The sequence below is a fragment of the Equus caballus genome, chromosome 9 (assembly GCF_041296265.1).
Source record: "Equus caballus isolate H_3958 breed thoroughbred chromosome 9, TB-T2T, whole genome shotgun sequence".
Lineage (NCBI taxonomy): Eukaryota > Metazoa > Chordata > Mammalia > Perissodactyla > Equidae > Equus > Equus caballus.
Window position 1 is genome coordinate 18,295,498 of NC_091692.1, and position 13,636 is coordinate 18,309,133.

Sequence of the window (13,636 nt, forward strand, 5' to 3'; positions counted from 1 at the left end):
TGGTGAAAGTATATTTGAACACTGTACATACTCTGCATATTTACATTACCAGTTGAGAGTTTATGGGAGAGCTAAAACTAATTTTCCCTACATAATTTCTCAGAGACTCAGCAGCTATAAAGTGGGGATAATTATTATGCCTGCCTCAAGGGTAACTGGAAGGATCAAAAGAAGGATGTGAAAAGGTTTGTAAAGTATGAAGTTCTAATACAGATGTATTCATTCATAATTTGGACCTTGGTGATTACCATGACTCAAAGTTTAAAATTTTAGGAAAACGCCTAAGGAAAGAGGTGCACAATTATTTGGCAAATTTTAAACCACCTAGAGAATCATTACAATGATAAGTCGTTTTCTCGCTGGATTCTGACTTGATTGTAGAGTGCATTTACATAAGGCTCTGCCTCATCAGAAGCAGGTAGATCTGGGAGCACAGGATTTGATGCTCCAGTTGTCAACTGACAACTGGTCACATGGAAGTATCATAATGAACTGAGAAGCCAGAGGGTGCCACAGAGGCTTTTGCTAATCCTCAAAATGGGCTTTGTTAGGATACACTACTTTCAGTTCTGGGGTAAGGGGTATACATGTTTGTTGTATTTACAAATTTCATTGGTTTTATTTTAGAGGGCCCAGAAACAGAGGGCAGTAGAAGGTTTTTGAACCAAATGTATAACAATTGAGGGGTAGTGCTTTAAATTGGAAAAGAAAGAAGTGACCTGGTTTCTGTCCAACCCCCACCCCAGAATCACCTGTGTCTCAGCTCAACCTCAACTGATCCAAGAAGACTGACCCCACTGTGGGGATAGCTATTTTTATTACAAAATGCCACAGAAGATATTCTTGCTTGTTTAATTTTTACATACATTCAAGCAGATTCTGAAATTCTAAATATAAGGCATAATTTTTTTAGCTGTATTTCAAGTCTTAAAAAACACCAGGAAGTATCTTCTCTAGAGGTTAGCCGTGTGTGGATGCCTCAGTGGGTAGACTCCATCTTGGTAGAGATTCCTGGGCCTTAGATTTTAAGATGGTTTTGATTTAGTGTTGCTCTGTTGTATGTTTATGTCCTCGTTAACAGCTGATGCTGAACTTGTTAATTACTAATTATTATTTTTAAGTGCCTTCTGAACATATAGATTGTCAAGAGAAAACTATATAGAGAGAGATAAAAATAAAAACCAGATATTCTTTCATTCTCAATGTTTCCTATTTAGAAAAACAACCAGAAAAACTATTTCTTCCTATGTAAATACAAATCTTAGTGCCATTTAACACAAAATGATAATTTGCTTAAACTGAAATAAGCATTTTTTCTACATTATGTTATCATTTGTTTATTGAGGCATCTTTTTTCTTTCTTTTCTTTCATGTTTTCTTTCTTTGCTTGATTCTGGGTTTCTTTTTTCTACAAATTCCTCTTATATACTGAAAGAGGAAAATTGAACTTGTGAAAAAAATAGTAAGTTATATCACAATTATGATAATTCTAAAAGTTTCACCTGACATAGAAACAAAATCTCCTTGGCTTTTTATTTTCTTGCCTAATTTATTTTATTTTTCTTGTTTAAGAGCAAAACAGCCTGAACTGATAAATTTTAAATTTTTCACGGATTAGGATTTCTGGTTCCTATATATAGTATTTAATTAGACTATTTACTAATGGTAATTTAGTTATTTTTCTTACAGAAATCCCTCTCTACATTGAATATCAGCAATAATAATATTGATGACATCAGAGACTTAGAAATACTGGAGAATCTTAATCAGCTTATAGCAGTTAACAACCAAGTTCTGCATGTGAAGGTAGCATAAAGAAAAATTGATTTAAAAATATTTACATGAAACTGTGATTGAAAAATACTTATTTCTCTAAATAGCTATAAAATGTATTACTTTAAAAACTGTTCTGGATTTGTTCTATAACTAGCTTATGAATCTCTACTTCTTAATGTATTTATTTGCATAATTCTGCCCTCTTACCTGGTTTTCTCTTTCATACCCCAACGCCTGCATCCCTTACCAACAGAAAAAAGTTTCTCTGAGAAGGAAGTATATGCTTTTTCCTCTCTACATTATTTTTCTATCAAATGGTTCCCTCTGGAGACTAGATTTCTTGTCCCTTAACTCTGATCTCCCAATGAAAGAGCTTCTAGTGACTAGACCCAAACTCTTTCCTGGCTACTCCTCCTTGGGGAAGCACCTGGATTTTGAACTTATTCTAATCTGCCATAGCTATATTCATGTCATGTTATGTCATATCATGCCATATTCATTCATTCAAGCATATATTGGACACCTACATATTTGTCAGGCACTGTAATACACTGTGTAGCACAGAGGAAGGAAGAATACAGTCCTGGGGCTCAACAAACCCATGGCCAACAAGTAACGAGACTACAGTGTGATTCTGTTTTCATAGGTGTTTTGGTAGCACAAACTCAGCCTGGGGCTGGGGAAGGCTTCCTGGAAATAGTCACCCATGAGCTGAGCCATTGCCATGACCTCACAGTTTCTGGTTTGGCAGTGGGGTGGGCTGTAGTATAATTTGTCTACCTGGGACCATTGGAGGAAGAATGAGCTCCTTTGTCCCATAAACAGAGCTCTTGTTTTCAAAACTACTTCCAGACAGCTATCTGCTGACCTAAAAAAGTTACCCCTGGCCTTGTTTCCAAATTCAGATCTATTACCTGGCTCATCCCATAAGTACTGTAAGCAGTAGATAATCATGAAAATAAATATTATGTGTATTCTACTACCAATGAATTCCTCAAAATATCCAAAATGCCACTGAACAACCAGGATGGATGTATAAAATAAAAAGACCAATAAGAAAGCATGACTCAATTAGTTGTCTCAACTTAAAATGTGAAGGATATAACGAGATCATGGGATAAATTCTGCATTCAAAAATATTTTAAATTTTAGAGTACTCCTCTAGATTTTTTCCATTGAGCATTTTGTATTCATAAGAATTACTTAGTTTTCCTATGATTTTGCAGGATCTGTATCAATACTGTCAAATGATTTTGTAATAGATGGGTAGTCTTACATCAGATATACTGTACATATGATCCTATTCAAAGTGACAGAGAGTAGAGTGTAGGTCTTGATTAAGTAGAGAAGACCTGGAATGTGTTCCACATTCACTCCATGGGAAATGGGAACAGAGTGGCCAAGCACAGAAGGTCACCTTTCCTGTGGAGAGAATGATGGAGAATTCCAGTCTCCCAAATTGGTATCAATCTTAAGTGCAGGATAAGTACTTTACCTAAATGTTTTGCAAGCCCAGATTCTAAGCACGATAAATGTTCAGTAATAAGTGATGAATATATGACTATATCTTGAAAGATCTAGTTGGTTATTAATTATCATAATTGCCACAATTCACTTCAGTTACTGTCAGTACTTTTTAAATTTTTTTAAATTTTTTTATTATTTTCGGATGTACATCATCTTTCGAATTCTGTGTACATTACATCATGTTCACCACCCAAAACCTAATTATAGTCCATCCCCTCACATGTGAGCCTAATCACCCCTTTTGCCCCCCTCCTTCCCCCATGGTAACCACCAGTCCAATCTCCAATGCTATGTGTTTTTTTGTCGTTGTTTTTATCTTCTACTTATGATTGAGATCATATGGTATCTGACTTTCTCCCTCTGACTTATTTCACTCAGCATAATACCCTCTGTCAGTACTTTTAAGTCTTACTCTTTTATGCCTTTAACTCTGAACAGAAAAGAAGAGTTTGATCAGATAAAAATGCTAGCCTCCAAATGATCCCAAAGGAAGTTCTTTGGAATGACATTAAGACCAAGCTATTTTGCCCACAGTGATTATTCTTAGGCCATGTTAATAATGCATAACCAGGATAAATGTATAACCAAAATAAAGTCCTTCATTACTGCTTATTATTCAATCTAATGATTAGTGCCTAATTAAACCAAACCCTTATTTTTTAAGACTGAGTTCAATATCGCCTCCTGTGTAGCTTTTCCTGAACCTCGCATCAAGTTAATCTCTTCAAAAATATTTATTATATTCTGTGTGCCAGGCACTGTTCTTGGCCCTTTGGAGAAATACATTCTAGGCACAGGGGATACCATGATAAATAAGACAGACAGGTCTCTACCCTCAAGGAGCTTACGTTACAGTGAGACAAGGGAGGGAATAGTCAGAAAATAAATAAGCAGAGAAGATTGTGAAAAGTGCTATGAAGGAATTAAGAAGGATGATGTAGTAGAAAAGGGGTCAGTGGATATTTTAGATCAGGTTATCAAGAAAGGCCTCTGAGGAAATGACCTTTATGCTGACCAGCCCAAGAGAAAACATCTCCCCATTCTGACATTTAAGGGTTCCAGAGGGAAAATGCCAGCAGCATGTCCAATTGCCCTACAGTGAAACCAATCAGTCAAGAAGCCTGTCTCTCACACAAAGAGCTCTCATTCACTTTCATGAATGAATAGGTAGCTCAAGATTATAGACATCTAAATGCAGCCTCTAAAGTCCAAGAGAGAAAGAAACAAAAAGAACTCTAAAGAAACAAATAAGATGGAAGTAGAAAAATAAAAACTAAAAAAAACAAGCCCACTATAATTAACTTCTTAAGAGAAATAAAAAAGGATTTTATAACCTTGAAATAAAAGATTCTCTTTTTTTTTTTAAAGGAACATTAAGTGAATGAGAGCACTTAGAAATTTAAAATAGGAGAATTAAATATTCAATATAAAGCTTAAATGATAAAATTAGGCAAGTCTCCCAGAAAGAAAAAAAAGAGAAAGAATGAAAAATAAGCAAGCAAAAAAGAAACATAGAGAATTAATTCAGGAGATCCAATATATGACTAATAAGAGTATAAGTATCAGAGAACAAGAAAAAGAAGAGGAAAATAAAATTATATTTAAAAATAATATAATGGGTCATGATGTATTAACCATGCATGACAAGAAGTATTCTCCCACAAAAAAGAAAAGAAAACTAAACAAAATATGTGAAACAACTTTTTCAGACATTGGACAGGACTGTGGTCCATAAGAGAAGGAAAACAAACAAGATGAGCTCTCTATTTATCCCAGCTTTCTGCCTGCAGGCACCTTCCAGGCCACAATGCAGGGAGGGGTACAGCAAACAAGAACCATGAAAATGTAAATCATAACTGGAGAAAAGTTAATCAAGAAAAAACATCCAGAAATGACATGGAGGATGGAGTTAGAAGACAGAACTTTTAAAAAGCTATTACAAATATGCTCTGGAATTTAAAGAAAGCATGAACACAAACAGAAGAAAAATGGAAGATATGAAAAAAAGTCACTTCTGAAGCTGAAAAATATCTAAAATGAAAAACTAACTGGATGGAATTAAAAGCAGATTAGACACTATAGAAGAAAAGATCAGTGAACTTAAAGACATAGCATGAGAACTATAGAAACTGAGGTACAGGGGCCGGCCCGGTGGTGCAGTGCTTAAGTTCGCATGTTCCGCTTCTCAGTGGCCCGGGGTTGGCCGGTATGGATCCCAGGCGCAGACATGGCACCACTTGGCACGCCATGCTATGGTAGGCATCCCACATATAAAGTAGAGGAAGATGGGCACAGATGTTAGCTCAGGGCCAGGCTTCCTCAGCAAAAAGAGGAGGACTGGCAGTAGTTAGCTCAGGGCTAATCTTCCTCAAAAAAAAAAAAAAGGAAAGAAACTGAGGTACAGAAAGAAAAAACACTACAAAATAATGAGCGGAGCCTCAATGGCTTATGGGATACCACAAGCATTCAAAGACGTATGTAAAGGGAGTCCTAGGAGGAGTAGGAGCAATGCTAAGGACTGAACATTTGGGTCCCTCCAAAATTCATAGGTTGAAGCCTAATCTCCAATGTGATGGTATTTGGAGGTGGGGCCTTTGGGAGATAATTAGGTCACCAGGGTGGATCCCTCATGAATGGGATTGGAGTCCTTATAAGGAGAGAAAGAGACTAGAGCTCTCTCTCTTAGCCATGGAAGGATACCATGAGAAGACAGGCATTTGCAAACCAGGGAGAGTGCTCTCACCAGATCATGGTATCTGTCCGCACTTTGATCTTGGACTTCCCAGCTTCCAGAACTGTGAGAAATAAATGTTTGTTGTTTAACCACCCAGACTCTGATATTCTGTGATAACAGCCCGAACTAAGACAGGGGAAGAAAATATTTTTGAAGAAATAGTGGCCTCAAGGTACCCAGAGTAGTCAAAACATTCTTGAAAAGGAACAAAGTTGGAGGACTCACACTTTCCTATTTCAAAACTTACCACAAATCTACCGTAACCAAGACAGTGTGGCACTGTCATAAGTATAATCACACAGATCAATGGAATGAGACTGGGAATCCAGAAATAAACCTTCACATTTATGGTCAACTGATTTTTGACAAGGGTGCTAAGATAATCCAATGGGGAAAGAACAGTTTTTTCAACAAATGGTGCTGAGATATTTGGATAGCTCCATGCAAAAGAATCAAGTTGGATCCCTTCTTTATAACACAAACAAAAATCAATACAAAATGGATCAGAGACTTAAATGTAAGAGATAAAACTATAAAACTCTTACAGGAAAACATAGGGATAAATCTTTATGACCCTGAATTAGGCAAAGCCTTCTTAGATATGACACCAAAAGCATAAGCAAAAAAAAAAAAAAAGACAAATTAGGCTTCAACCAAATTAAAAACTTTTGTGCTTCAAAGAATACCATTAGGAAAGTGAAAAAGACAAACCACAGACTGGGAAAAAATATTTGTAAATCCTATATCTGCTAATAGACTTGTATCCAGACTATATAAAGAACTCTTGCAACTCAACAACAGAAAGGCAAACAATCCAATCTATAAATGGGCAAAGTACTTGAATAGACATTTCTACAAAGAAGATATGCAAGTGGCCAATATGCCCATGAAAAGATACTCAACAGCATTAGTCATTAGGGAAATGCAAATCAAAACCACAATTAAATACCACTTCACACCCAATGAGATAGCTATAATTAAAAAGACAGATAATAACAAGTGTTGGCAATGATATGGAGAAATTAGAACCCTTATACTTTCTGAGGGGAATGTAAATGGTACAGCTGCTTTCAAAAACAGGCAGTCCCTCAAAATTTTAAATACAGAATTACCATATGACATAAAATTCCACTCCTAGGTATACACTAAGAGAAACGAAAATCTATGTCCACATAAAAACTTGTACATGAATGTTCACAGCAACATTATTCATAATAGCCAAAAAGTAGAAACAATTCAAATGTCCATCAACCAACGGTTGGATAAAAGAATGGGTATGTCTATACATATGGGATATTATTTGGCAATAAAAATGAATGAAGGACTGATTCATATTACAACATGGATAAACTATGAAAACATTACACAAAGTGAAAAAAGCCAATCACAAAAGACCAAGTATTATAAGATTTCATTTATATGAAAAGTCCAGAATAGATAAATCTATAGAAATAGAAATAGATTATTGATTGCCTAGGGCTAAGGGATGGGGGGAAGATAAGAAGTGATGTTAATGGGTACAGGGTTTCTTATGGGGGTAATGAAAATATTCTAAAATTCATTGTGGTGATGATTGCACAACTCTGTGAATATACTAAAAATCATTGAATAGTACGCTTTAATGTGTGAATTTATGGTATGTGAATAACATGTCAAGAAAGCTGTTAAAAGATAAAATAAATAACAAAAATATAGTGGCCCAAAATTCCCATATTTCATGAAAATTATAAACCCACACATCCATGAAGTTCAATAAAACCCAAACAAAAAAATCACAAAGAAAATTACACTAAGGTGCACCATAAAAAAAAAATGCTGAAAATCAACGATCATAATATCTTAAAAGCAACTAGAGAAAAAGACATTATGCATATAGAAAGATAAGAATTCTCACAGACTTCTCGTCAAAAGCAGTGCAAGCCAGAAGACAATGAAATAACTTTTAAAGTGTTAAAAGAAAAAAGAAAAACATGTCAACTTGGTATTATGTATCCAGTGAAACTATACTTTAAAAAAATGAAGGCAAAATAAAGATCGTTTTCAGATAAACTTAACTTGAAAGAATTTGTCCCCTGGAGACCAGCACTACAAAAAAAATATTAAAGGAAGTTCTTCAAGGTGAAGGAAAGATGATATCAGCTGGAAACTTTTATCTACACTAAGGAATGAAGAGTATTAAAAATGGTAAGTATAGGGTAAATATAAAATATTTGAACTAAATGAAAATGAAAACATTTGAAAATTTTGGGGATGCAGTAACAGTGCTTAGAGGGAAATTTATAGCTTTAAATGCTTTTATTAGAAAAGAAGAAAAATTATCTAAGCTTTCACCTCAAGAAGAAAGAAAAATAAATGCAAATTAAATTGAAAATAAGTGGAAGGAAGGAAATAAAGATAACAGCAGAAATCAATGAAATAGAAATATAGACAACCACTACAGAAAAATCAATGAAACCAAAAGTTGATTCTTTATAAATATAAATAAAAGTAATAAATTCTAGGTAGACTGACCAAGAAAACAAAGAAAGAAGACGCAAATTAATAATATCAGAAATGAAAAAGATATCATTAAAGGATAATGAAGAAATGTTGTGAAGAACTTTATGCCAATAAAGTTGACAGCTTAGATAAACAGATAAATTCCTTGAAAGACACAATTTACCAAAACTGACATAAGAATAAATAGAAAATCTAAATAGCTCTATATCTATTAAAAAATATTTATAAATAAAAACTCCACGAAGAAAACTCCAAACCCAGATGGGTTCACTGATGAAGAAAATGTAAAACAGTGTGACCTCTTTGGAAAACGGTTTGACAGTTCCTTATACAGTTAAATATGCACTTACCATATGACTCAGCAATCCCATTCTTAGGTATTTACCTAAGTGAAATGAAAACCTATGTTCACACAAATACCTATATGCAAATCTTTACAGTAACTTTATTTGTAATTTTGGAAACAACTAAGTTTCCCTCAAATGAGGAATGGATAAACAAACTGTATTTCACACAATGGAATATCACTGAGCAATAAAAACTAATGAACTACTGATGCACAACACAACATGGACAAATTAAAAAATATTATACTGAGCAAAATAAGCCAGATAAAAAAGAGTACATACCGTATGACTCCATTTTTATGGCACTCTTGAAAAGTAAAAACCAATGCATAAAGTAAGGGCAAATCAATGGGATTGCTTGATGGGAATAAGAAGAGGTTGACTAGAAAGGTCCATGAATGAATTTTTTGAGATGATGAAACATTCTGTCTTGATTATCGTGGTTGTTCTATGTATGTAAATGGTTTGGTCATGTAAATGTATGCCTTTAGCTGTATGTAAATTATAATAAGGTTAATTTAAAAATAATATTAGAAAAATTTTCAGAACCAAAGGACATGAGTTTCCAGATTAAAACTGTCTCCCAAATGCCAGCACAGTGGATAAAAATTTACCCATACCCAGGTCAATCCTTAAAAAGTGTTTAGGACACGAGGAGTAAAGAGCTCCTAAAGCCTTTTACAGGGGAAAAGAAGATCCTAATACAGAGAATCAGGAATCAAAATGGAGTCAGAATTATCAGATTTTTCAATCTGGAAGACAGCAGAATAATATCTTCAAAATTTTGAGGTAAAAGTATTCTCAGTCTAGAATTATATACTCAGTCAATTTTTCAATCAAGTATGAGGTATAAAACATTTTTAATCATGCAAGCTCTCAAAAAATTTATATCCAAAGTGCTTGCTCTTAGGCAGTTCTTGGAAAATGTGTTCCACCTAAACAGGAGAGAAAACTAGAAAAAGGGAAGACATGGGATCTAGGTAACAGGAAAAAGGCCAAGAAAATTCCCAGAATGAATTTGAAGGGAATTTGAAATGAAGGGAAGTCCTAGGAAAGCATCTACCAGCCCAAGTTGCCGTAGGCTAACGTTGTGATAAATACATAGAAAACTAAGCAAATAAATAATCAACCAATTTTTAAAATAAGAAGCAATCATAGTGCATTAAGTGGTTTAGCTTCGCACAATATTTAAGTGAGCTTAATAAAATAGCCAATGAATATTAATCTGATTAACAATTTTAGTATGACTCTCTTGACAGGATGGGGGAAGGGAAGTGTAGTAAGGGTTCAGAGCAGCACTTACGAGAATTAAATCATCATCTTCCATAGTAGGAATTCAGTAGACAAATATCTAAGATTTAAAAGTCAATATTATTTAGCAATGTGGAGGTAAGTATGTATAGAAATAGCTGAAGAAGTTGCAAATGGTTTTATTAAAAGCCCTAAGGTAATCTTTAAATTTTGTTATAAACCCTATGGTCTTATTTGATTTTTTAACTGTGTTGATTACATTGCTTTGATTTTTAAAAATCTAATTTAAAAAAGAGTGAATGGTTGGTAAGGAACAACTGGTTAATATAATTCTGTTATTATATATCACGATATCTCCCATTAGACTGAGAACCTTTAAGAGTAAGCAATTTTTGCTGATTTCAGGATTCCTTAGAGCTCATCCCAGTGCCTGGCACATAGTAGGCACCTACTACATGCTTATAGAATGAATGAATACAGGACCAAAAAAAAAAATTTAACTATCTGGAGAAGGAATATAAACCATTCAGCAAGTTCTAGAGGCTGGGATACGCCAAAAGTTGCTTTTCCCTCCCATAAAGAGAAGATATCCAGGGAGTGAGAATGAAATCTCAAGTTCTTTTACTTCCAGCAAGAAGACACAAGCAATTAAAAATGCCTAGACACAGCTTCTTGGATGTCTGAATACCCACTTGCCCAGGGTTCATCTGAAATGTGCTTTTGTGGTCCATTTATATCATCCTCTGAAGGCTTAGTCAAATGACACGTTGAAGTTTAGCATCAGAATACTAACTTGGTTCTCTGTATGTATTCCTGGGGTCAGAGTCACCTTTTTTGGCTTTAATTTTTTCACATTTAAGCTCATTGATTGAAGTTGCTCAAAAGCTGCTGACATCAAACCCTGTGCTACGGGAGAAAAAGCTCAAGGTGCTATACATAAGGTCACTGACATCCATCCTAAGAGTCTTCAGCAAGAGACAGCTTTGTGCCATAGGGAAAAAGAAGTGGACATCATTAGAGAATCCTAATAAAACTACTATAATTACCTAAGGTATTTAGCACTTAGAGGAGCTGCTTTTATATGGCTAGCCACTGGTTCCTCAAATGCACCTGTGGAAAATACATGAAATAAGATAAAAATGAAAAAATAATGGCCCCTTAGGATTGTTAAATAACTTTGAATCTTCCAACCAAGATTTTGGTTTGAGCAGTGAGAAAGAAAGATATTTAAGAAAAATTAAAGGGAACACATGTAACAAGGAAAAGTACTATCATGGCAACTGAAATCCTGGAACTCTGTGGAAGGAGTAAGAAAAGGAAAAAGAAAAGAGAGAACTGAGTCACTGGGAAATATAGACATTCCTAAACGATGCTGATGCCCTAGCCTAGTAAGAGTCCTAGACCCACAGGGGAGTGGCTACATTAGAGGCCGAGGCACAGGATACAGACCTAGACGAAGCTGGGTAGCCAAGTGGCTTCTGTCCTTCCTGCTGTTTAGGATTTCATTCCCTTCCCTCTCACATCTACATACCCACAGCTGCCAAGGACTCCTTTCCCCAAGGTCCTCTAACCCTGCCTTCATTTCTTCTATTCCCTCGTCCACAGCTGGTTCAGGGCAGAGACTTGGGTGGGGGAGGGGGAGGTGAGGGTGGTGGAGGAATAGAAGAGGATGTAGAAGAAAAGATAAATCCTATCTTTCCTCTTTCTTTGCATGTCTGCGGCCTCGCTAATCAGCAAATTTTCAAAACGGTTCCATATAATTTCTCCTTTATAATTCCTGTCCTCCTTCTAATCTCAGATCCATTCATTCATGGATGCATTCATTCATTTCTTCTTATCCATTCATTCCGAACACCTACCGTGTGGCAGAGCTTGCTAGATAATGGGGGAGACAACAGAGAACAAAAAACAGATAGGGTCCCTGGCCTCCAAGAGCTCTCGGGAGTGAGAGAAAGAGAGATATTAAGTACATAATCACCTCAAAAGAAATGTAAAACTGCTCCTGTGGCAAGTACTACAAAGGAGAAGTATGTGGCTCTGAGAGCCTATAACAGGAGAATTTGTCTTAGTTCCCTTAGGAAGGGATTGCTGAGCTGACCTCTAAGAAAACAGAAGGGCTTACCAGGTAAAGAGAATGGCATGTGCAAAGGCCCTGGGGCAGGTGAGAGCATGGCAAAGATGAGAGATGAGAAGAAGAGAGAGTGAAGGTGCAGCATAGTGCAAATAGAGGCTGGTGGGTAGATGAGCCGCATGGGTCATGATAGTTTTGTCTTTATCCTAATAACAATGGGGAGCCACCTAAGAACAATGGGGAGCTAGGTGTAAAGTAATTATAAACTAGCATTTTGAAAAGATCAGCATGGCTACAGTGTGGAGAACAGATTGGAAGAGGCCAGGCTAATTAAGAAGTGAGAAATGGTGGGAACTTGAATAGGGTTGGTGTGGAAATGAAGTGAGTAGACAGACTGAAGAATTGTTTAGGAAATAAAGTGAACGGGACTTAGTGGTGAGTTAGATAAGAGGGAGTGTGGAAGAGGCAGAGGTCAAAAATGGTTCCCTGACTTCTGCCTTGCACAATAGAAAACAGGGAACTCAAGAGTCAGGTTTGGGGGAGAGGGAAAAGATCATGAGTTTTGGTCATGTAGAGTTCGAGGTGCCTTTGAAATGTTCCAGAGAAAATATCAAGTAGACAATTGGATATATGAGACCAAAACTCAGTGGTCAGAACAATGTGGGAGTCTTCAGCATATTGGTTAAGTGGTCAATGAAACAGCCATCGTGAAAGAGGTCACCTAGATATGGAAGGAGAGTGTATCATGAAATGCTCAACGTGGCTTCCCACAAAATCTGGTTCTTCCTCTCACGTACAGATGACTCCCCCCCCACCCTTTGTTGGTGTAACAGACGTTTTAGTATTTTCATCAATGTGACCATTCTTTTTCTGAAAAGAGTCTGAATATAAATGGAGAAGGTGGTGGGTTACAGGAGAAAGAAGTTTTTCTAGCCATGATTTTACATCCTGCTGTGGTCCAGAGAAGGAAACCAAACACTGTCTGAAAGGAATAAATGTTGATTATAGAAAAGGAAGCAAGTGAACTGACCCCTGACCGTCTGCCACAGGGACACCTGCTCCAGTTCCCCAGAGGGAGCTCTAGTGCTCGGGAAACATGGTGATGCTTCATAGGGAGATTTTACAGCATTGTCGCTGCACAGATATTCTTCAGGCTTTTCCTCAATTAAGTGGGTTATTTTTATGAGCTGACTCAGGCTACAGTCTACCAGGTGTAGCACTGAGGTGTTTTTATGAGGTGTGTTCTCCATTCTCAAAAGCAACTTTTAGAAAACAGCCTGTTTATACATTGAGGATTTCTACGGTCAGAGGTTTGTTACTTGTGGGGTCAGAGATTCATACAGGATCCAGGGAGGCTGTAAGAATGTGGAATCACAAAGCCATAAAGGGAGTGGTCAGTAAGGTAAAGATTTGAGACTGAGATTGGCAATG

The 13,636-nt window shown here is 36.2% G+C and overlaps 1 protein-coding gene and 1 long non-coding RNA gene across 12 annotated transcripts in view; one reads left to right on the forward strand and one right to left on the reverse strand.

Moving 5' to 3' along the window:
* LOC111774931 (uncharacterized) overlaps positions 1-13,636 on the reverse strand; it is a 65,096-nt gene that overhangs the window by 28,774 nt on the left and 22,686 nt on the right. The window lies entirely within an intron of this gene.
* The window catches only part of PPP1R42 (protein phosphatase 1 regulatory subunit 42), a 44,250-nt gene that overhangs the window by 9,096 nt on the left and 21,518 nt on the right, over positions 1-13,636 (forward strand). For 6 of the 11 annotated variants that reach the window (XR_011421558.1, XM_014727983.3, XM_070222181.1 and 3 more), the window contains one exon: positions 1,690-1,806. The exons of 2 other annotated variants lie outside the window; for them this stretch is intronic. Coding sequence is in view for 8 of the 9 variants with exons in the window: in XM_014727983.3 (XP_014583469.1) it covers positions 1,690-1,806 (117 nt within the window). In the remaining variant the exon portion in view is untranslated. Of the gene's footprint in view, positions 1-1,674; positions 1,807-13,636 lie in introns of all 11 variants that reach the window. 3 more of the 11 variants (XM_023648501.2, XM_023648503.2, XM_070222179.1) reach the window with 1 other exon arrangement.